The following is a 23,340-nucleotide window of genomic DNA, read 5'->3' as shown; positions in this document are numbered from 1 at the left end:
GGAGCTTCAGAGCCAGCTGCAGTTGGCTCAAATGCAGAACCGGAAGCTCCAGAGCCAACTCGACCGAAACTCGGCATCAGACGATGCTTACGAAGACGAGGCGTCCATCCTGCGAGTGCAGAAGCTGGAAAAGGCCAACAACCGCCTTCACGACATGCTGGACGACTCTACCAAGAAGGTGGCCGCTTTGGAAAAGAGCATGCGAGCTGGCGAGCTCTCTCTGCGGGATATCCAGACACGCTCCCACGAAGAACTTCTGGACATCTTCAACAGCCAGGAGGAAGCACGCAAGTCCCTGCTGCATAGCCACAAGGATGCTCTTGCGGAATTGACCGAGGTCAAGGCTCACTTTGACAAGATGCGTCATGACCGGGCGATGCTGGAAGTTGAGCTTCGGGACACAAAGTCTGACCTGCAGGAGATGACGGCTGCGCGCGAGCAAGAGGCTCAAAGCCGCAGCCAGCTCTTGCAAGAGTTTACCGATCTCCAGATTCGACTTGATGCGGAAACATCGAGACTCGCCGACGTGACATCCAGCCTGGAGATGTACAGGAGCCGGGCAGACGAGTACTTTAGCAAGCTCGAGCAGGCTGAAATTGCTGTTCTGAAGGCGACAAGAGCCGAGCAATTCGCCAAATCACAAGCCAAGGAGGCCGAAGACACATACGCCGAGGTCATGTCCGAGAGGCAACGGATGGATGCCCTCATCGAAGACCTGCAAGGCCAAAATCACCGTCTTGAAGGAAGGGTGGAAGACTTGTCGACTGACCTGGAGGCCGCGACACAAGCCAAGAAACGCCTTCAGCACGAACTGGAAGACTACCGCAACCAGAGGGCCATGGAAATCGAGGACAAGGAATCAAGCATGGAGCAAACCCGCAAGAAGTACCAGGCTGAATTTGCCACTCTTGCCAAGGAGCTGGATCTCGCTCGCGAGGAGAAGCTGTTCAAGCAAGCAGAGATTACCCGACTTCGCGAGGAGCTTGACGAGCTGAGGTCCAAGTGGGATGACGAGGTGCTAAACAGCTCCACGTGGTCCAAGGAAAAGGCTCGACTGGAGTCGACGCTGGTCGACGTTGCCTCGTCGCGTGACGAAGCGGTCAGCGCGCACAACGAGGCACAGAGCAAGATTGTCTCCCTGCTGTCGCAAGTGCGAACTCTGCGATCGAGCGTGGACGAGATCACTACCGAGCGCGACCTCCTCATGCGGGAGAAGAAGGGCCTCGAAGCTCGTCTCGAAGAAGCCAAGGCTGGCTTTGACGAGCTGGTCAAGGGAGGAAGCCCATCGCTCCGCGATGCAGCGGGCATGGACAAGGAGATTCTGAACCTCAAGTCCAGCCTTGCCCGACAGGAGGACATTGCCCTGGCGGCAGTGGAGAAGATGCGACGAGCCGAGGCTCTAGTGATTGAGATACAGAAGGATGTCGCGGCCGAGCGGGAGAATGCTGCGGCCTTGCAGAAGCAGAAGACGGCGCTGGAAAAGAGCCTGAGCGAAGCGCAGCTCAAGCTGGTAGACCTCGAGACCAAGGGCTACTCGAGCGGCAGCCAAGACATTAAGTTCTTGCACAAGCGCATCCAAGAGGTAAGAGTCCTTCTGATCTCACGCCCCTTTTGCTGCCGAACATCGATCGTGTGTACTAACTACATCTCATCAGCTCGAGTCACAGTTGGATAGCCAAGAAGAAGAGAGAAACAAGTCTCAGCGATCTGTCCGAAACGTGGACCGCACAGTCAAGGATCTACAGACACAGATTGAGCGCAAGGACAAGCAAAACCTCCAGCTCTTGGATGACGTGAACCGCATGCGCGACAGGGTCGACAAGCTTCTCAAGACAATCGATGAGCTGCAGGCGTCGGAATCGACGAACCAGCTGTCGGCACGACGAGCGGAGCGCGAACTGCGCGAGGAGAAGGAGAAGTGTCACCGCCTGGAGCGGGAGCTGGAGGGCTGGAAGGGCCTTCGTATGGAGAAGGGCACAGCGGCAGTGGGCAGCGTGCGCGGGCGAGGCGTCACTTGGAGGACGGGCAGCGAGGGGGATGACTCGACGCTGATTGACGTCCCCCAGAGGAACAGCAGCCTGAACAGAGCTCCTAGTATGACCAAGGGCTTCCTGTGAGGACGCCGAAGCACGAGTGACGTCTGCAAGGGGAGGCAGGGAGAAGCGGGAGCACTGATGCAGCATGGCGTTTCGGTGACAGGCAGGGACTGTAGGACGAGGGACCGCCTTGTGTAATTGGGTATCTGGACAGGGGATAGGGGGATAGGTGAAGAGTGAGGGATTCCCTAGCGGCAGTGATCAGCTGCAGGACTCTGTATCATATGGGGACTGCCATTGTGTCATGGTTCAGGAGGGCAGGATTATGTTACATTATATATGATTGGTACGATATTAGTTATTAATGAGAGACGACGATGCGAAGATGCAGCAGCAGAGAAATGGCTCCATCACGCCCTAGCGAGTGCAGCTACACAGGGACGTCGGCCGGACTTGAGCGTTCTTGTATGACGGTTGTATGACAGTGCTGATGTGTATGCTGCCGAGGGTTGAGGAGAGGTGCAACGCAAACAATGGTAGCGTTGTGGTGAGTGATGGGATTTGCTTGCTCAAAAGGGGGGTTTGGTGCCGAGTCGTTGTTTGATCGAGATGGGTATTTAAGGGGGGGGAAAGAACTCGGCGATGAGATGGATAGCCTGGATAGTAGTCGTTGAGCCTATACCTTGAGCGATACGACATTGAGTGCATCTCTCCCGCTGTGAAAACTTGACGCTTTGAGATATACGATAGGCTGTCCCGTTGCTCACCCCCTTTTCTTGTTCAAGATATACTTGCGTCAGCTGAGTTAGGTTTTTTTTTTTTTTTTTTTTTTCTCTCGCTATCGTTTGTGGTCCGCCATGGCTGGCAGCAGTAGGCTCTACGATGCGGTGCACCGGCGCCTGTTGTGTCGCGATTCTATGAGGAACGGGTACGTTCTTGTCTCGGAGGAGCGGGAGGAGGAGGAGGAGGAGGAGGAGGAGGAGTCGGGATCTGAGTACTCGGGGTCGACGTGTTGCTGCTGCTGCTGTGGTTGCTGCTCGAGTTGCGGGTCGAGTTGTTCTAGTGATAGCGGTTTGGACGAGAGTGAAAGTGGTGGGAGTGGTGACGATGTTGATGATGAGGAGGAGTTTTGGAGTGATTGTGAGAGTTGTTGGGGGAGGAGGAGGAGGAGGAGGAGGGGATGTTGTGGTTGTGGGCGTATGCAGGGGGAAGAGGTAAGTTTGCTTATGTTTGCTACTTTCTTTCTTTCTTCCCCCCCCTTTTTTATGGATGAAATGGATGGTTTTGGGAATGGAGATGGTGAGAGCATGGTTGTTGTGTAGGATTCGGGCTGATGGCTGCGGTTTATACAGACTGCCCTGGAACAGCATCGCCATCGGCATCATCAGGAGAGGAACAACAGTCATGGTCAACACGGACAAACCAGACGCACAGAGGCTCACCAACGAGGCCAGCAGAACAACAACAACAACAACAACAACAACAGTAACAGCAATACCTCACCTCGAAATATGACCTCGGCAAACAACAGCCCCAACACAACTTCCACGCCCATCGCCGCTCATCGAAGCAGCAGCATCACAGAGCGCATCCTCTCCACCGCCAGACACAACATCCACCAGGAAGAGAACCGTCTTCGGACGTTGATGCGCGTGATTGAGGACGTGCGTCGGCGGCAACAACAACAACAGCAGCAGCAGCAGCAAAACATGCATTCAGGGGCTACTACCACGTCCAACGTCAACGCTACTGCTGCTGCTGCTGTTGGGAGGAACAGACAGACTGGGGATTCGTCTCGTGCGGCTGCGGGTGTTCGCGGAGAAGATGCGGGTAGGCAGAGGCAGAGGGAGAGGGAGAGGGAGACGAGGACAGGGGGGAGGACGCGAGGGTATTTCATGTCTGGGGGGAGAAGCATTTCGACGAACCGGCGGAGGAGGCTGAGATGAGTTGGGATGAGATGAGATGAGTGAGAGTGCTTCTTCCATACGAGAGTAAGAATGGGGATCAATGGGTTGGTTTCGGATAATCAATGAGTTTCTTTCTCTCTTGCATCCTACCATGTTCTAACTAATGACACAATGAGTCTTCCCTGATGAAGCATCTTTGACGAACAAGGACGCATAACCTCGGCATCAATCAGAGCCTGAGATCAACTCGTATGCTGAAGAGACTTGGCTCGAATTGGGTTGGTTCTCTCTATAGATGGATGAGCGTATCCATAGGCATAATACGAGCTGAGAGAGGATTGCGTTTTCGGGGGACTTAGGCTCGTTTTGTTGGAGGGAAGAAGATTCGACGATTGGTCCGTCTCGTTGACAGGGTGAAAAAGGCCGAGCATCTTGTGCATCTCTTGCTGTTTATGGTAGCTGCATTCAGCTGTGTGAGTGAGGGAGGAGGTAATCTCACCCACCCTTCCATCCATCCATCACCCATCTATCTTATTCATCTTCCTTACATAGCTGACCGGACCAAGGGGTAGTGAGTGATACTATCACGTAGAGGAGAGCTAAGAAGAAAAAAATTTGAGAGAACAGCTTGTATCTTTGATGCTACAAGGTAAGCAAGCAATGTATGTATGTACAAGAGCTGAAAAAGACTCTTGATAAGAAAAAGATATAGAAGACGAGAGAGGAGGAGGAGGAGGAGGAGGAGGAGGAGGAGGAGGAGGAGGAGGAGGAGGAGGAGGAGGAGGAGGAGGAAGGAGTTGGGGAAAAAAGCAAAAAACAAGGGTCTGGCCGGGGATTGAACCCGGGACCTCTCGCATATCAGCTGTAGGGTTTTCCCTAAGCGAGAATCATACCACTAGACCACCAGACCAATCAATCGTCCGATTGCATGTTATGTAAACGGGGCCTCTTACTTGAGTAAATAGAGCCAAGCAACTTGCTAGTATCGCACATCCGCCTCAACTCAACTTGGACGAAAGACAAGAATAACATGAGAATAGACTTGCATCGGCTCCACGTGCGGATCATACACATCGCCTTGGCAGGAACAAGCATTGGATTAGTATTCCGAGAGGCGGACCCGGTACCTACCTTAGGTAGTAGCCATGCTCATACAAGCTGGGCAAAGACCAGGTACAAGGTACAAGGGTCATCTCAGCAAACAGCTCCCGACTTCAAGTTCGTGTCTCTCCAATGCTTCCAGATCAGGTGCTGCTGCAACAGCTGACGACGGGAAACTGAGAGCATCTTCCCGTCTCCTCTTCAGTCACGTAATTATTCTTTCACATGACAAGTTTGACTGTATGCAAGCAACAGAAAATGGCTCTCGGCTACAGCCACTTTTGCATTAGCCCATCTCCCATGTGAATACGAGCAATTGCACCGCCTATCTATGTATGTAGGTACCTGTATCGTATTTTTCCCCTCCCCTCACGAAACGATAGGTGCAGGTACTATTGTCTGACAAGAGAAGCGCAAAAGAGAGAGAGAGAAAAAAAAAAAAAAAAGGACCAAAAACAGGAACAAATCAGGGACCCCCGGCAATTGCCTGATGCGCACAGCTAAGCTTCTTCCCATAAACCAGGGTCCCTGGCTAACGGCAAAAGGGCCCTGGCGCTGTTTCTGTTTTTGTTTGTATCTTACCAAGCTCGTGTGTGTGTGTGTGTGTGTGTAAGAGAGAAAAAAAGCTCGTGCTTTTTTTTTTGCCTGCTGCTCGGAACCCCTGCCGGCAACTTTCTCGAGTTGTGGCCAATAGCCTCTGAGCTTGTTCTCGTATCGTTGCCGCGGGAGAGACCGTTCCAGATGGCTTTGGCGTGGCCGGGATTGAGTTTTGAGGGGGGGGGGGGGTTGGGCTAAGGTAGTGGCTGGTTAGAGTACGATGTATTACGAGGTTGACAGAGAGAAGAAGGATGTTGTATGTGTGTAAGAGAGCTGATGAGGGGAGCAGGAGGAGGCGGAGGAGACGAGACTTGAGGGTTGGAGTGACAGCAACAGAAACCAGCAACAGAACAAAACCACAGAATGGAACAGCAACAGAGGAGACAACAGAGGGGGAAACAAGGAGGAGAAGAAACCAAGGGAAAAAAAAAGAGTTTCAGATCGTTTAGACGCCAAGCTGCTCGCTCGCCCTCCTATGCGAGCCCTTCCTGAAGCGAGAACGCCGTCACACCGGTGTCTTCGTTCTCTTTTGTCTCGTAGCGTCCGCCTGCAATGCACCACCAATTGCCAACTGGCTGGCTGATTCCCACCATTGGGGGCTCGACGTTGAACTGCATCAGAATCGGACCTTGTCATGCCTCGAGCTCATGCCTATACAGAGTATAGGTATGTATTACATCTCGTATCAGACCCGGCGTATCCGTTGCTACCTTAACCCACCGCCTCGGTGCTAACATGCCCGCATACGAACATGGCTACCAGTATATTACTCTCTCCATATCTACATCCCTAGTATGCCTTATACACACGCAATAAGCACTTGACAGCTTTTGCCAACAATCATCGTCAGAGGCCAACGACCGGCCCACTTGCTTCTAGACCAGGCCACCGAAGGATTTCCCATTCCGACTCACGGCAGCAAAATACGATACGATATTAAACGACGAGACAGACGAGACACAGCCTCTATCTCTGCTCGTTTACTTGCGTTCTACCTCCCACTCTTTGTTCTCGTCATAAGCCCTCCTTTGCCCTCATGTGGCTGGCCTGCGTTGGGACTAGGCCCGCGGTTCTGACTGTAAACTCAACTCAAAAGCCTCTTTTGCCACGGCCGCTCTCCTGACGCCAGGCACACTTCTCACCTCTTGACAACAACTTCAATTTGTGAATTCATTCACTCTCACTCGTTCTTGTTCCTCCTCCTCCTCGTCCCCTTTATAAAAGCAAAGTGCCCCCCTCCCCGAGCTGAGATGCGCAGCAGGAGGCTACCGCTGGTGGCGGCCCCTTTCATCTTCCTGCTGCTGGTGGGCAGCTTATACCTCTCCCGCGATCGCCTCTCGTGGTTCCCGAGCTCGCAGAGGCGCCCGATGGCGTACAAGCAGCTGTCAAAGGGGCATGTTGTGCAGGATGGTGAGTAGATAACAAAAAGAGGCCTCGGTCTCTAAAGATGGAGATGTTAGTCAAATCATGTATATCTGACACCTCGTTCTAGGGGCGGTTCTTCCCGCGAGAAACATAAGCGAGTACCTCGAGGCCATCTACAACGCGAGGCCGCACTCGACATTACCCAAGTTCGAGTGTCCTGCCATCAATGCCACGAGATACAGATCGCTCAAGGCCGGCAAAGCATCGCCAAAGAGACCGGCGCCGTCTTCGCCTCCAGCAGAGCCATCATCATGGCCTTCTGAGGCTTCGTCTTTACCCCTATTCTCAACAACAGCATCGACATCATCAGCTGCGTCCCTCGCTTCCTCCGCTGTTCCGTCATCATCACACTCTCCATCTCCACCCGAGGACCGGTCCATCTCAACGCTCCCACCATCGAAGACTCCCTCCCCCCCTTTCCCCCGTTCGCTCTTCTCCTCAGACTCCAAGGCCGACGCCGACGCCGACACCGACGTCGAAATCCGCTACTTCTTCGCCCTCGACCTGCGCAACTGCGTCACCCTCCTCCCGCGCCTCATCGGCAGCATCATCGAAGCGATGCAGTTCCTCGGCCCGCGCTCGTGCGCCCTCTCCATCGTCGAGGGCGACTCCCCCGACGGCACCGGCGACGTCCTCGCCGCCCTCCGCCCCAGCCTCGAGGCCCTGGGCGTCACCTACTTCTTCAACTCGTCTACCGTGCGCTCCGCCGAGGGCAACCGCATCGCCAAGCTCGCGGCGCTGCGCAACATGCCGCTCGAGCCCATTGCGCAGCACACGCTCGCCTTGGCCGACGACGCCAGCGTCATCTTCCTCAACGACGTGGCCGCCTGCCCCGAGGACATCCTCGAGCTCGTCCTGCAGAGGCAACGGCTCGGCGCGGACATGACCTGCGCCATGGACTGGACGTACGCGGGCGACGACCCGACCTTTTACGACGTCTGGATCGCGCGCGGCATCAACGGCGACTCCTTCTTCCACATCCCCGCCAGCGGCAGCTGGGCCGAGGCGCACCGGCTCTTCTGGAACGCGCCCGCCGCGAGGGCGCGCCTCGAGCGCATGCGGCCCTTTCAGGCGTTTGCCTGCTGGAACGGCGCGACCGTCTTCAGCGCGCGGCCCATTGCCGAGGGCCTGCGCTTCCGAACCAACCACCACAAGGCGGGCGAGTGCTTCCAGGGCGAGCCGGTGCTGTTTTGCAAGGACATGTGGTGGCGCGGCTACGGCAAGATTGCCGTCGTGCCGAGTGTGAATCTCGAGTACACGAACAAGAACGGCAAGAGGATCAAGGAGCTCAAGGGCTTCGTGTCGGATGTCGTGAGGGCGCAGCACGACGATGACGACGAGAGCGAGGACCGGATCGACTGGGCTGGGCCGCCGGATACGGTGCTGTGTATGCCGACGTGGAAGGATCAGTTCTTTCAGCGGTGGAACAAGAGCTTGACGGAGGGCGAGATGTGAAGGAGTAGGAAATAATGATAATTCTGTGGTTTGGATTTGGGCAAAGATGAGGGGGTTAAATCTCTTAATACATTGGACGGCATAGAAGGGGCGTACGGACAGATGTGGTTGGTCATGTGTTTCTATCTCAACCGAGGCATCACGAGTTTCAATGTCATGTCAAAAGAATATAAAGAGGCAGCATACTAGTAGGTTATGAATGCCGTTTCATTCCCATTCCCTGTTATCATGCCTTCATTCTGATGTACAATGCAAAGAAGAAAAAAAACCTGATATCTTGGTGAAAACAACCTCCCTCCCCCGAGTGTTATTCTTCTCTTCCTCTCTAGTTTGTGCTTGAGCGACCGCCCTGGCCAACGTTGGGGCCCTCCTTGATGCCCTGGCTCTGTCCTCCGCTCGCGTTCATGCCGGGAATGCCCTTGCCGTGCTCCTGCAGGCCCTCGGGCAGGGGGGCGGCCTTGTCTTTTGACTTCTGCATCGACTTGTTAGCATATCGCCATCAACCTAGATCTCTTCGAATTGTTTTGCGTGTGTGTGTGCAGAAGAAGAAGGAAGAGGAAGAGGAGGGGGGAAATTCTGTGTGTGACGTACATCTTCATTGGTGACGCCGTGGCCAATGTTGTGGTCAGCCTCGGGGAAGGGGCCGTTGTCGCTTGATCCGTCTCCGTTGCGAGGCATCTTGAATTATGTGTGAAGTTGTTTGTGTTGGTGGTGATGGTTTTGATTTTGGTTGATGTTGATGTTGTTGTTTGAGGGTATCGAGAGTGGTATGATTGAATGAAGTTTCTTTCTTCGTCAATTGGTCGGGGAGGAAATACACTTTCTTATACCCATTGACTTTCCATCATTCACAGTGCCGACATTGTTGTTGGCTCCTTACCTGTTGCGAGTATGCTGACGTCATTCGGCTCGATGCGAGTAAGGCCTGGGAAGTCTTCGTCGTAAGAATGATGCTATTCTGTGGGGAAGCGGGATTCAGTTTCAAACGGTGTGGATAGATGGACAAAAAAGGTTCCGTTCCGCCCATAGTATTTGCATCATTGGGGATACTTTATTCCTTGGTATTAAGAGCGGGAAACCCCATTGAGCCCGCTTTTTTATTTTCCGCATTTTACGGTACTGTACCTTGCGTGCCAATTCAATCGAAATGGCATGAAGAGAGAACTTGAAGAAGGTGCTCCTTGTTCTGATGGAGCGTTTCTTGTGGCTCTGCGTTGAACCGGGGCCTTGGCGATGGGGAGGCTGAGATGACGTCAGTAGGGCAGAGCTGCCTTGTTGATGCTTTCGGCTCTGTCTTGGCAATTTGCGGAAAGGAGATCCCGCTACTAGGGGAATTACCTTACAATAAAGGTAAATTAGAAAAAAAAAGGAAATTCTCGGTTAGATTCCGATCCTAAAGAGGCAATACTTTCAGAAGCAATCGATAGCCCAAGCAATTGATATGACAACACCAGAACATTGAGCTAGATTCCTGTGATGCGCAACGACGAGAGAATCCAGACGTGGGAATTCGTTGTGAAGTGTAAAGGATACCAGCAACGAGATCTGGATCGGTGCTGCCCGGGAGTCATTCGTAGACTTACATTGACTGGCCTCATCTTCCCCGTTGTACCTAGGTATGCAGACAGCTCGTCACGATACCTTCATCTGCGGGCATACTTCAACACGTCAAGCCGTGATCCAATTGCTGTTCAGCGTATAAACCTCATCACAGTGATTCAAGCATCGGTTCGCAGTACTGATATATATGAACAGCAAGCCCAGTTGGTAGAGAGACCCCCAGAGTTGAAAAAAGCCTTGAGATAGTCAAAACAAACTCCCATGTCCATTGATCCCCCTCAGAAACATGTCGAGTACACATCTAGATCAAGAGCTCAGAGAGATTCAAGCCCGTGAACTGCAAGCTTACGCACATCTTCGCAGACAGCTCGGCCTTGACCCCATCCCAGAACAACAACAACAACAACAAGACACATCGACTACCCTCCCTCCGCCTATCCCGCCTCGTAATCCAGCTCGTGGGACGCACTATGCTTATATCCCCAAGGAGTGTCATGCATGTAACCTGTCATTCACGAAAAACAACACACAGAAGCAGAAGATGCCGCAGCAGGAGTCGTCGTGTGTAGGCTCGTTTATAACAGATGCTGGAGTCAAATACCAGGCAGCAGAACCCTCCACAAGCGGTGAGCAAACAGCCAAGACCAAAGCTTCCCACGTAAAGCCCAGTCTCATTATGGACAATCTTTCCGACGCAATCGATTCGGCGTTGCAAGACTGGGCTGATGTCTCGACCCATAACACATAGCGCACTCAGAACCATACCATCATACCCCTTTTGAGAGATTCCGCAACGTCAAGCAGCGTATCGTCTCCGAGAAGACGTAGATTTTATCGTCCGTCCATAGCACCAAGAGCTGCTCATCAAACCACCTACCCCTTCCCTTCTCTTCCCTTCCATGATGCATCAATCCAACGTCCCAGCCAGCGCAACAGCACTGAACCGCAAATCACCCCCCTCCCTCTCCAAAAACTTCAACGCCCCCAAGCTCAACCCCTTCTCACTCAGCACATCCTCATCCTTGTTCAGGTCGCCCCTCCGAATAGGCCCCTTCCTTCGTCCGTCAAGCTCCCACAGCCCGCCATCTTTCCCCTTGACAAAGCACACATAGTGCAGGTCAACATCGTCTTGGGCGTCCGGCGCGGGGGTGTCTCCCTCCGTGGCAGCGGCCTTGTGCGCATCGGCCAGGGCGGGCGTCTTTTCGAGCAGGGCCGAGCGTTGGGCGGGGGGCAAGGGGATGCTCTTCTTGATGAGGTCGTCCAGGATCGATCCCTCAGCTGTCATTTCACCAAAAAAGCCGTCAGCACACGTCACCTCTCCACAAAATCCAGGACTCATGTTATGAGGAGAAGAACAAGGAAAGAAACATACTGATAAACTCCCTCGCCGGCCCATTCGAAACCGCATGCAGCAACCCCATCAGTCCACACGCATTCCGAATCGTCTGCTTCCACCACAGCACCGGCTCCCCCTCGCCCGTCCCGCCATACTCGTCCGCCAGGCTGTCCTCCGCCATCCGCTGGCTCTCGTAGACGGCCGACACGGGGAACACCAGCAGCAGCGCCAGCGCCGGGCGCGGGATAAAGGCCAGCAGCTCCGGCTCCGTCAGCGAGTAGACGTCGTGGAACTGCAGCGCGGGCGACACGCCGAGCTTGTGGATCAGCGCCGTCAGGAGCTGCGGGTTCGCCTCGAGCGGGATGAAGGCCGGGGCCGAGGCGTCGGGGTCGGGATTCGTGGTTGTGGACATGGTTTGGTGCTCTGAAGGAGGGAGGGTTTGTTGTGTGTCGCGCGGTGATGGATGGGTGATGCCGGGTTTCCCCTGAGAGAAGGTCTCAAATCTATATGCGATAAAGACACTGCAGAAGTTCACACCTGTCACACAATAGCGGTGCAATATCCGTGCTGACCTAGACGAGCTTCGGTAGGTAGATGAGTTTGGTGAAGATGCGCGTCGGTGGAGAGTCGAGATGCTCGTAGCTTTTGGGGCTGCGGGGTGGCGGACAGGGATGGATGGACACATGCATGTGCTGTGCCTGATGACGTCGCCGCGCACTAACAAAGCTAAAGCTCCGAGCTCCAGGATTGATGCCTGTCGCAAGGCGCTACTAGTAGTAGTTGACGGAACAGCTGCTGGAACACTAACACTTGACGGCTTGTTAGCCGCCGTCACGGAGGATCTAGACTACATGCCAAAGACATCTTCAAGGCTCAGGATATTGGCATGACCCCCCGTTATAGGGCATTTTTTGCATTCAAGAGTACAGTGCTTCTACATATGCCTAGGACATCGTGCCGGGCCCTCAAATAGAATAACCCCCGCCCAACAGCCCGCCTGCTCTCTTATCAAAGCCATGAACTGTCTACTGATCATAAACGACCAGATCGAGGGAAGAAACGCAGTAGAATAAAAAAGTAAAAAAGAACCTTCGGCATATATCTCCGTCAAGATACTGCCCCGTCCACCGAGCCCCTATCGTTCGACAATATACCGCAAATTCCAGTAGCTGTTTGATCCATGTATAGACTCGTAGATCTGCCAAAGTCACACTAGACAGACTTGCGAGGGCGGCCTCTTCCTCTAGGCTTGGGCGCCTCTTCCTCGGCACCCTCCACGCCATCAGGATTAGCCTTCTTAGCGGAAGCCGCCTTGCGCCCTCTCTTGGCAACAGCCTTGGGCGTTTCCTCATCTTGCTCTTCCGCCTGTGGCACGACGGCGGTTCGCTTTCGGCCCCTGGAAGAAGAGACCGGAGTGTATTTAGCACCGCTCTCATCCTCGTTCGTGGTCGCCGCCGCCTTGGCTCTGGAGGACGACTGTTTCCGTCCACTGGAAGCACGAACAGGAATGACCTTCTCCTCCTCCACCTCCTCCTCCTCCTCCTCCTCCTCCTCTTTCTTCACCACGTCTTCCCCCTCATCGACTTCCTCCTCCTTCACCATCTCCTCTTCAGGCTCAGCCTTGGTGGCCTTTGCCTTTGAGCCCCTCTTGGCGACCCTCTTGGCCGGCGCTGGCTTCTCGGCTTCTTCGCTCTCCACCTCTTCATCCTGCTGGACGCTCGATCGACGAGGCCGTCCCCTTTTGAGCGAAGCGGGCTTCTTGACGTTGTCCTCGCCCTTGACACGAGCCTTGGCCTTCGTCTTGGGCTGTTCCTCATCTGCGTCGATATCCTTGGACTTCCTAGCTTTCTTCGGCTCAGGCTCATCTGCGACATCATCGGCAGCCTTCTTGCGACCTCGTTTGGTGTCCTTCTGAGATGCAGCTGACTGGCTCTCGCCCGCCTCCTATCCAAAGCTGATCAGTAACCGAAGCCCCCCATCATGATGGTTCAACTTACAAGAGCAGCAGCCTTCTCCTTGGCCTCCTTCTGTTTGGCCGTGAGGTGGATTCCTTTTTCACCCGGCTTATTCTTCTCCGGATCCTGCAGTTTGTCAGCTCATGGGCGGCAACGCACGACTTGCAAAGGCAACAGAAGACCAACCCCGTTGAAGTCCTCCGGGTCAATGTGGCCTTGCCTGACGCAGCGCTTGACCTTTTCCTTCAGCTCTTCGTCTCTGCACGACATGTCAGCGTACTGCAGCGGTGTAAGGCGGAGCAAAGGTCTCGACTTACTGCAGCTCATCAAAGCCGTCAATTGCATCAAAGTCCAGATTGTCAGGATCGCCGCCACACGCTTCTTGAAGGTTGACAAGCTGAGAACCGGATACGCATCCCCTGCATGGTCGTTTTAGAATCAGAGCTCCATCAAAGGGCGAATGCCTTTGTGCCAAGCATCAGGGGAGATGGCAACGTACCAGTGCTTCCATCTCCAAGAACCGTGCTCTTTGATGACAGTCCAAGAGCCAAACCTGAGTTCGCCCTTTTGGATCTTGACCTCGCCTTGCTTGCACACGGTGTCTGTACAGCCGGCGCGTTTGTTGGGCGAGACCTCTGGAGGTCAGACGACAAATTAGCCTCTTTCCAATATATCTGGACAGGCACTGCCCAGTAGAGTTTCCAGACAGCGGAGAGACAGGGAGGAAGGACGTTGAGGCGAGATTCGCACCCCGCAGAGAACTGATTACTTACCAATGCGATATTCACCCATGTTTGCACGGGAATCGAACCGAGTCTTGGGGGTGCTTTGAGATCAGATGGTAAGGAGGAAATATGGGCTGTTGCTGATAGTAAGTAGATGCCTGTTGCGCGCAAGCTTGTGGCCAGACAGGCTAAAATGCGCCGCTGCTGGAAGAATGTCGGCGGCCGAGCTGCAGCTTTGCTTGCTGTAAAGGGCGCGGCAACAAGAATGATGTAGTGAAACAGAAGAAGCAGAACAGATGCCAACAGAGCCGCAGACAATGGATGGTGAATGTGAAAGAGAAGAAAAATTAATGGGAGGGCAGAAAGGACGAGTTTTTTTTTTTGTGTGTGTGGTGTAGAGAGGGAAGGAGAGGGCTGGGGAAGGAGCTGGCTGTTATCTGGAAATTTGGGGGTGGCGGCGCGTCGCGTCGGCTGAGGGAAAAAGGGTAGGGGAAATTTAGGTGACGACTTGAGAGGCGTGTGACTCGCTGGTAGTTACCTGAGGCTCCTCACTTACAGCGCTTAGGTAGGTACATGTAGGTTGAGGTACTGACGCAACGCTGGCAATGCAGTAGAATGAGGGGGGAAATCATCACAGGCTCGTCTATCATGTAATAGAAGATGAAGCTGAAAGAGATTTAAAGAAACAACAAGAATAGAATAGGTGCGTTGGTAGGGGGCAAGGAGAGCGATTCTACCTGTGCAGAACTAGGTACTTATAAATCGCCTGTGGCATGCTCAGCACGCAGCTTGGCTGTGCAGCCTTGACGAAGAAGAGAAGCCGCAGAGATGGAAGAAAAAATACGACAGCTAAACAAGCAGAGAGTATATAAAAGAATGAAGCTTCTGCTCAGCTAGGATGGAACACAGTAGATTAGACAAGGGATATCTCATTGATAACAAGCCAAGGCAGATGCTATGGTAGTGTAGATATGTGCATATTGCTCCACCCCTTTTTCTAAAGCAACAGTACAATCTACCTGAAAATCAAAGCGCAAAGTATGGGAACTGGCATATAAACACAAAAAACATTCATGTTGCCTACAGAAATGGACACCATCCGATATACATGGCCGCCAGATTCCTCGGATTGACCGCCTGCTTGATCAACTCCTCCACCTGCCCCTCCACACTCAGAGGAATGCTCTCGTTCGGCAGCAGTCCCTTGACCTTCCTCTTGATGCTGTCCACCACGCTCTGCGGCTGCAGCTTCACCCCAAACTCACTCCTCTTCGCCGCTCGCTTGTCCTTCTGCAGGTCCAGCGTGGGATCGTAGATGAACGCCTCCAGAATAGTCACCAGCGTCTCTTCCTGCTGCCGAAGAATGCTCAGCGTCAGCTCGGATGACTTGCGAAAGGGCCCTTCGTAGCCGTAGATGCCCATGGCTGCTACCATGTTGTGCGTCAGGCGGAATGGCACACGCTCTGGCTTGGCAAACGTGAGGCCCTTGTCGAACAGACAGTTGAAGTCCACATGAAATATTCCTCCCGTCCCCTCCTCCAAGTTGACGTTCTCTCCGTGCCGGTCTCCTAGGCCGAGGATCGTACCAACCATGGACATGACCGCGCACGAGCGTGTATATCTCAGGCGCGCGCTGAACCACGCTGACGGGTTGGGGAACTGCTGGATGAACCACAAGGGAAGCACAGGAGGGAAGCGCCCCAGCACTTCGTTCGTGAAGATGCCGACTTTGCTGTCAGACGTCGATGCCTCCTCCATCAGCTGCTTCAGTGTGTTGTAGTCTGGATGAATCTTCTGCGAGGCATAGAGGTTCAGCAGAATATCTCGCATCGTCTTGATCCCCGGCACCCATTCAATGATGCCGCACTCCTCGTTCAGCGGTACCACGGCATACGTTCGTATGTACAGCTGCCTTTTGCTGGACTCTGCGTCTCGCTTCAGCGAGCGGTTAATGATCCCATTGAACTCCATGAGACGCTGGTCTGTTCGGAGGTCATCCTTTGGCTTGATGAGCAGCATATATGTTTTGCCATCACTTCCTCGGGCTGTGAGGCGTCTCGGCTTCGCCAGTGAGCTCAGCACCAACACATCGTCCAAGAAGCAGTCTATTGACACCACATCGCGCGAAAACGCCTTGTGCTTCTTTACATGCTCCGAGACGGCCGGCAGGGTGGCTGTCAGCGAACTCTCCACGGGAACGACCAAGGGACACGGCGTGCACTTCTGATTGAACCGTAAATCTTTCGTCAGGCTGGCGTGCACGGTCTTGTTGCCGTGGAAGTCGCCATTGTGACAAGCCAGCAACAGCTGTTCTGCAAGCTTCTCTCCCGCCCTGATGAGATATCTCAAATCGTACGAGGCCCCGTCAACCTTTTTGGAAACGCTCTTCAACGTCTGGAGAACTTGAGCGCCGCGCGCCTTTCTCTCGGATGTCTGACGGGTTGTCATGATGCCGATCAAGCTCCACAGTGCCTGCCGAGGATGGGCCTCCACGACTTTCACAATGATGGAAGTCAGTCGTTCAAAGACATTGGCGTTGGGGTGCGCTATTCGAGCGACAATCTGCGACAGTGCCGTGTAGAAGATGTAGGCCGGCAGACGATGTATGTACTTGTCAAGGAACGAATGCAAAAGGCCCAACTGCTCGAGTCTCCGCTTGTGCAGCTCTCGTGATAGCGAGACCTTGCCTTCTGGAGCCTTGTCAACCTGCGCCCCGAGATCCAACCAAAGCGTGAGAATCCTGGGCAGAGTTTGGTACAAGTACTTGGTTCCCGAATTCAAGGACCGCACGTAATTTTCAATGACGAGTCTTGCAATCTCGCCCGTGACGTAGTTGTCGCTCTGATCGTCGACCTTCAACGGCTGTTCGGATTCCAATATCTTCTTGTAATGGCGGCCGAGGTAATAGTGGCCCTTTTCCCACGTGGAAAACGTCTTGGGTGGCTGCTGGTACTTCTCACGAAGGGCGCCTGCGTGCGTCTGGCCTGCTGCATCAAGCCATTTGGCCAGCAGAAGCTGTGCGCGGGCGGTGAGCAGCTTCTGCTGAGAGTTCAGGCTGCTTGCGGATCCCATGCTCAGCGATGATCCTGATTTTGTCATAAACTTATTCTGCTCGATGGCTCCCTGGAGAATTTGGATAGCTTTGCGATGATGCGAATCTCTAAACAGCAGCTTTGCGTTCTCAATGGTAGCTGCATCGTCCCCGAGCTGGGACGCATGCAACACTGCATTGAATGACTGGTGTAATGAGTTTGTCTTGCGAGCCAGTCGCGAGCTGGCAAGCCACAGCCCTGAGATGTCCAGGTCGGAAAACGTTGGCCTACGCAAGACAAACATGTCAGTGACGATGCCCTAAACTGCGTCGAGAGCACAGAAACTCACCTCAGAAGTTGCATAGCCGCCCTCTGAATGCCCAACACGTACTGTCGATCGTTGAAGTAGGCTCCAATAACTTCGCACCGGCCTTCGAGAAGCGATATTGTCTTCATACGCTCCTCTTCACTCTCCGGATTGGTTCCCAGGATGATTTCTAGATCCGTGAGAACATGACATTTCAACATGATGTCGTGTGCCGCTTGGAGCGACGCGGTCGTCGACGATGTCATGGACAGAGCGATATTCTCCTTCATCATCTTCGCCGTCTCCGTAAAAGGTTGCTTTTTGTATAGAGACTCGAAAAGGACCCCTAGGGACATGTTAAAGTCCTGCAACACGTTGCCTTGAAATCTATGGATGAATTTGTCCAGGCTTTCCCAGCGACCTGTCACCCAGGCAGCTTCTATTGCAAAGGGCATGATTCTATTGTCGTTGCTCAGGGAGTCTGACCGCATTCCCTCAATGTGATTAAGCAGGACATCTGGTTCTTGTCAGTTACCGTATGCGGAAGAAGAAGAAAAATGTGTGTGTTATGCATACCGTGTTGGCCAGCTTGCTTAAGGCAGTTGAGCAATTCTACTTGAACTTCTGCATTATCTGGTTTCTCGGCAAGCTGCATTTCATACCAAGTCTGTGCCGCAGCCCATCGGCCGGCTTTCTTGTGACTCAAGATTTGTTGGTTGATGTCGAGAGCATGCAGATGCGCCGAGATACCTTCAAGCCCGTCAGGCTCATCGATGTTGGCGTAAATATCTTGCAGCTGTTGTAAGAGGCGTGTCCGGTCGCCCGGCTCTCTCTTCGCCTGATCCATCTTTTGCGCATGTTGTTCCAAATGAAAAAGAGCCCTCGCATACTCATTGCAGTCAATTGCGCGCTGTGATATCAGTTCAGCAGGTATGCTGTCTAACATGGCTTGAATCTTGGACACATTCTCCTTCGCGGCCCCGGTCAGCCTAGTCGACCGCTTGGCATGGATCCATCTCATAGCATAGTCGAGGAACCGGAAGACAAGCTATAGATTCATCTCATTAGTCTAAGAGAGTTATGTTGTTCATCGCCATTTTAGACTCACATGACAGAAACGCTTCATATCCTCCTTTTCTTGGTAAGACGCGTCCGGAGAGAGTTGATGGCGCAATATGTGCATAAGCTCTCCGAGTATCTGATCCTTCTCTGCCTGGCTGCTCCTAGGCCCCAAGAGCACATGCAGCACGAGATACGGAAACAGAAACTCAGCAGTAGAAAGGTCTTTGACGCGAATGATGCGCGCGAGAGGTTCAAATATCATATCCGCATAAGGATGCTGCCCTTTTCGTAAAAGTTCTACAACAAAGGCCCGTAGCCAGTTGCCATAGAGCCTCCCCGGATGAAAGATTGGATAGTCCACGGGCTGGGGATTCATGGGCGCGACCATATATCTTGAGTTCAGGAACGGTGCAACCACCTCCCGCACGGATTCTGGCAAGGCCATCCATTTGCGATAAACATCGCTGCCACCAGTCATTCCAGCCGCATGGTTGTTGCAAGCTGACTTGATCTCGCATCTCTCGAGCAGCTCTTGCATGGCGTACGACAGGAACCCCTGAAGCCTCATGTCGGTAGTGGAAAGAAACGATGGCACTAGCACCTCTTGGAGCAAGAAGAGCACGAAGTCGGTGGCTTCTTCCATCACTTCGAAGTTTTCTAGCACCACGATAGAACGCTGCTCGCGTACTGCTTCGATTCTGTTCGAGTCCAAGCAACCAATAAGCCCAACACACTCAACGCAGAGCCGAGTGATGTCGATATGGACCCCATTGTACTTGCAGGCGCAATCGAGAAGAGCTCGCAGCAGTGTAGCGATCACGCTGTCCGGTCGCTGACTGATGGCAGATGTGTAGAGTGCGCTTTGGTTACTTCTCAAGTAGGGTGCCAGGTCAACCAACGCCTGGTGGACAACCCCAGAATAGTCGTGGCCGATTCTCTGTGAAAAGACTTCCAGCTTATCTTCGAGGGCAAGAGGCGGCCGAAAGGCTTCAAGTGTGGCTTCAATATTGCTCAAAGCTTCAATGTGAGATAGCGATGGGAGCTTGGTAATATTCTTCTGCACGGCATGCTCGTGTTTTTGCAGGAGGTTACCGAGCATTTCCCCTATCACGGTCGTCGCCGTGGGCTTCAATTCAGACCAATAGCGCTTCACGATGAAGAAAGTAGCCTCGAGAAGAGCCTCGATGTCTTCCTCGTCAAAGTACTTGAGCATCGCTGCCCAGCAAGAAATGGCTGGTTCGCGCAGAGATTCTTGCGAAGCAGCAGACAGAAGACAAGCCGAGATCTATGTGAACTGTCAGCCAAGCTTGCGCAGGCGCGTTCTTTCTTTGACGTACCTGTGGACGCGCAATTCTGGCATATGACTGGCATATTCGAATTATTTCTTCCAAGGCGCGAATGCAGCGTCTCTGCTCAGTCACCTGTGGGTGAATGGAAATCGAATCATTGATAACGTCGGTAAACCGGGTCATAAGCCCGAGAATGTGCAACTGCAGGAAACGCCCGACCAAATCTGTCTTCTTGTTCCTTGTCTCCTTGACGGCTCCAAGACTCATTGATGCCATCATTGTCAGAGCCTTGTGTACCTATATGCATACCGTTAACACACGCTGTAGAAGAAACTGATCCGGCACTTCAAGCACTTACCTGGCGTTTTCGCGGTGCGTCGGCATCTGCTGCCGCCTTTAGCAGCTCTATGGTAGTCAACATGGGCTCCGATTGAACGATGTCAGCAAGGCTAAGAGCGTGGAAATGAGGCGAGATCTCGTCCAGGCTTGCTTTGACAAACTCTTCGATGTTCTCGGATTCTTGCAACATCAGAAGTGACAATACCGAGGCTGTATTTTGACTGTCCATGAGGGGACGCCAGATCTCGGTCTCTTGACGTGCTTCCGCAATCTTTTGAATCACATCTTTGCGTTTGTCTAGGACAAGCCATGGGAGTGCATGGCTTTGGATCAGCAGAAGGAGCTCGTTGACAGATATCTGTAGCAGCTCAGCTATGGCTCGGCTTCGCTGAGGGCGTTGAACTATATCTTTGGTCGCCATGTAGGCAAGGCTTTTCCAGTATGGCTCAAACAGACGGCGGGGTGTGGTACGGCGAGCCTCGGCAAGGCTGAGTAGCTCGTTGAAAGCAAACGCCGATTCAATGTTATTACTGCTGCCCAGATACTCGAGAAGCTTGATGAGGACCAAATTTAATTCATCTTCCGTCACGACTCTGCCGAGTTGGCCCCAGGCTAGAATCCGCGTCTCAACCATGAGTGGCGGGTCTGCCTCGGAAGCCGATTTCAGGAGGGCGATTGAATTCTTTCTATTCCGTGAGAGCAAGGCCTCATCCATATTGTATGTTGGCTTCGGAGGCATAAAAAGTGCCAGCGTTCTACCAGCTGCAATACGAAGCTCTCTCAGTGAACTGTTAAGCGACTGAAGGCACCACTGCCCCGGGCCAGGAGTCTCCAGATCCAGAAAGGCTGCATCTTCGCAGTGCAATATGAGCCTTCTCAGAGCTATCATGGCAGCGATCCGTGGCCGTCTGGATTCGGAAAAGGACGTTAGGCGGATCATCTTGGAGAAGATGTGTCTTGCTTCGCTTTTCGCATGATGCGATGAAATCGTCGGTGAGTCAGTAGAGCTCTCGTCGCAGATGGGGCATGTCAAGGGAGCTGTGACTGAGTCCGTCGCCCTGTTCGATCGCGCATGGCTATCGACAACGCAACATATTCGCGAAAGAAGCTCTACGGCCAGAGATTGGTTCGATTGGTCACACTTATCATACCCATCGCTATGTTCGAGTCAGAATATGCAATTCGGACTTGACCTGGAAGAACTTACATGTATATTTGCTCAAACATGACCACATCATCATCTGGCGGTGGAGTAATCTGAAGGGTTTCGTAGATCCCCTGCGTTAGTATCGCCAAAGAGTCTGTCGTTTCTTCGGAAATCCTTCGTCTTTTGCTCGCGTTCGCGACTTGATGAGGGGCAGTATAGTTCAGGTGCAGATCTTGAATGCATTTGCGAATTTCCTCGTTCTGAAACTTCGACGGATGTATGCTATCAAGGAAGGAATCCTGCGATGAAGAGCCAATTGCTTGTCTCAGAACAGTCATGCTTCGCTTCAATCGAGTTAGCAAATCACTGATCCTTTCGCCATCTCTTGCTTGTCGACACTCACCCAGACATCAGTATCCTCCCCGATCGTTGAGTACTGCGACGACAGTAGAATCAGTTCCTGGACAAGCTTCGACGCCGCAAAGCGGCCAATTGAGTACGATTTCTGGGACGCTTGAGCAATCGCCACAAGAGCCATGCAGTAGGTCGACCTTGCCTGGTCGCCAGCCGAGGTCGGTTGTACCAGCTCGTCAGGAGGTGATATCATCTCGCTACAGAGTAGAATAAGAAGGGCACACGATTTCTCAACGAGTAAGGCATTTGGAGAGTCACTGGAAATGGATGACTTGATGATATCCATAGTCAATTCAACCAGTGGGAGAGGAGTGCCTTGTGATGGTAGCTCCCACCGCTTTTGGACATGGCGCAAGTCCAGGTAGGCGTCTATCAGCCATGGCCCATTCTCCAACAGTGATACGCTATTGGAAAAGGCCGGGTCGGGCGATACAAGGGGATGTGCAAGCACTCTGCCCAGGCTTGATGCCAGATGTAGCCCCTGTGATACTGTAAGGACCGGATATGACAAGCGCTTGGTAGTATGCTGTCCATCTCTGCCTAGAATCTGATCAAGTGCAAAGACTGGAGGCAGTTCTAGGTCTGTCCTTGAGTCTGCTTGAGAAGGAACAAGAGACGGGCTTTGCAGATGGTCAAGGAGCGCTGATTACAATCATTAGCCTTTGCTTGACGAACGTGAACGGTAATGACATACACGTTAGAGATGCGCGAAGATACAGCCCCAAAGACGGGGCTACTTTCCACAAGGCCCCTGTCCTTGCGACCAGAAGAAGGATATATTGCAGGAATCCTTCGATGGAGCTCTCCAAATCAAGGCATTGACGGTGGCCCAGGAGCCTCAACAGCTGTGGTAAAAGCCACACCCACAGAGGCTCTTGACCACGGAACAACAGTCTGCAATTCTCATTCATATGCAGCAGAACAGACGGCGTCTCTTTGATTGTAAAGCGCAGGAAATTGATGGCCTTTTGCGACTCGGTTCGGACATTGGCCCGATCAAGAAATGGGTCGTCGAGCTTGATGTTTTCGAGCACGACTCGGCAGTATACATAGATGAGCATGTGATTATGCTCCAGCCGGTCATCCGACGACTTGAGAAGAGCCGGCTTGTCCTTTACGCGCTGGATGATGGCCAAGAGTCCCTTGAGTTCGCTATTCTCATCGGTTCGGGGGGCTTTGGATGACGCCGCGATATTTTCAACCAGCTGCGCCGCCAATGTGGACGGTGGCGGGCCGCCTTCTCTCGTGTCGGCAGCCATTTCCACACGCTTGAGAGGCACAGAGAGGATCCGGGCCGTCAGTCATTGCCTTCCGGCACCGAGAGCGACTGAAGCCGCGATTTGGGCGTCGACGTTGATGGACGAGCACTGGATTGCCCGAGAGACGCGACGAAGAGGAGGGGCAGAACGCGATATCACGTGAGTGCACTTTACTCTTGCCGAGCTCAGCTCTTTCCCAAAACAGTACCTCCAAGCAGGTCATTCATTGCCCGGTAGCGCCTACCCGAGACGCCGCAGTCAGAAAATACTACTACCAGGTATCAATCGCATTCAACTTGAGGAATACATCAGCTTTGCCATGGTCTCAGCATTGAAACATTGAAAGTCATCAGCTCGTTTGCCCTCTACTCAGCCGACAAGAAAAGAACCGTCA

The 23,340-nt window shown here is 53.1% G+C and overlaps 7 protein-coding genes across 7 annotated transcripts; 3 read left to right on the top strand and 4 right to left on the bottom strand.

Moving 5' to 3' along the window:
- Positions 1–2,893: 2,893 nt before the first annotated feature.
- TRIREDRAFT_109801 (uncharacterized protein) lies at positions 2,894–4,811 on the top strand (the record flags this gene model as incomplete). The annotated part of the gene is made up of 6 exons (XM_006967475.1): positions 2,894–3,250; positions 3,389–3,866; positions 4,319–4,416; positions 4,496–4,514; positions 4,593–4,609; positions 4,656–4,811. The coding sequence occupies 6 exons, from the start codon at positions 2,894–2,896 to the stop codon at positions 4,809–4,811; spliced, it is 1,125 nt and encodes a 374-aa protein (XP_006967537.1).
- Positions 4,812–7,543: 2,732 nt separating this feature from the next.
- On the top strand, positions 7,544–8,521 carry TRIREDRAFT_65817 (uncharacterized protein; the record flags this gene model as incomplete). Its single annotated transcript, XM_006967474.1, has 1 exon — positions 7,544–8,521. A coding segment is annotated over one exon (978 nt), but the record flags the coding sequence as incomplete, so codon positions are not given.
- Positions 8,522–8,846: 325 nt separating this feature from the next.
- On the bottom strand, positions 8,847–9,199 carry TRIREDRAFT_65718 (uncharacterized protein; the record flags this gene model as incomplete). The annotated part of the gene is made up of 2 exons (XM_006967369.1): positions 8,847–9,002; positions 9,113–9,199. 2 exons carry the CDS (start codon positions 9,197–9,199, stop codon positions 8,847–8,849), a joined length of 243 nt encoding a protein of 80 aa, XP_006967431.1.
- A 1,168-nt stretch (positions 9,200–10,367) lies between these two features.
- TRIREDRAFT_109798 (uncharacterized protein) lies at positions 10,368–10,743 on the top strand (the record flags this gene model as incomplete). The annotated part of the gene is made up of 2 exons (XM_006967473.1): positions 10,368–10,642; positions 10,686–10,743. The coding sequence occupies 2 exons, from the start codon at positions 10,368–10,370 to the stop codon at positions 10,741–10,743; spliced, it is 333 nt and encodes a 110-aa protein (XP_006967535.1).
- Positions 10,744–10,988: 245 nt separating this feature from the next.
- On the bottom strand, positions 10,989–11,829 carry TRIREDRAFT_109797 (uncharacterized protein; the record flags this gene model as incomplete). The annotated part of the gene is made up of 2 exons (XM_006967368.1): positions 10,989–11,359; positions 11,454–11,829. 2 exons carry the CDS (start codon positions 11,827–11,829, stop codon positions 10,989–10,991), a joined length of 747 nt encoding a protein of 248 aa, XP_006967430.1.
- An 800-nt stretch (positions 11,830–12,629) lies between these two features.
- TRIREDRAFT_109796 (uncharacterized protein) lies at positions 12,630–14,672 on the bottom strand (the record flags this gene model as incomplete). Its single annotated transcript, XM_006967367.1, has 7 exons — positions 12,630–13,361; positions 13,415–13,498; positions 13,532–13,631; positions 13,690–13,791; positions 13,872–14,005; positions 14,146–14,231; positions 14,654–14,672. The coding sequence occupies 7 exons, from the start codon at positions 14,670–14,672 to the stop codon at positions 12,630–12,632; spliced, it is 1,257 nt and encodes a 418-aa protein (XP_006967429.1).
- Positions 14,673–15,177: 505 nt separating this feature from the next.
- Positions 15,178–22,946, bottom strand: TRIREDRAFT_66128 (uncharacterized protein; the record flags this gene model as incomplete). The annotated part of the gene is made up of 9 exons (XM_006967366.1): positions 15,178–17,416; positions 17,479–17,959; positions 18,013–18,484; positions 18,545–19,783; positions 19,836–20,084; positions 20,146–21,133; positions 21,334–21,572; positions 21,803–22,329; positions 22,382–22,946. The coding sequence occupies 9 exons, from the start codon at positions 22,944–22,946 to the stop codon at positions 15,178–15,180; spliced, it is 6,999 nt and encodes a 2,332-aa protein (XP_006967428.1).
- Between the last annotated feature and the right edge of the window lie 394 nt (positions 22,947–23,340).

This window comes from Trichoderma reesei (assembly GCF_000167675.1).
Source record: "Trichoderma reesei QM6a unplaced genomic scaffold TRIREscaffold_17, whole genome shotgun sequence".
Lineage (NCBI taxonomy): Eukaryota > Fungi > Ascomycota > Sordariomycetes > Hypocreales > Hypocreaceae > Trichoderma > Trichoderma reesei.
Note: the sequence above shows the minus strand (reverse complement) of the source record. Positions and strands in the feature narration are given on the sequence as shown.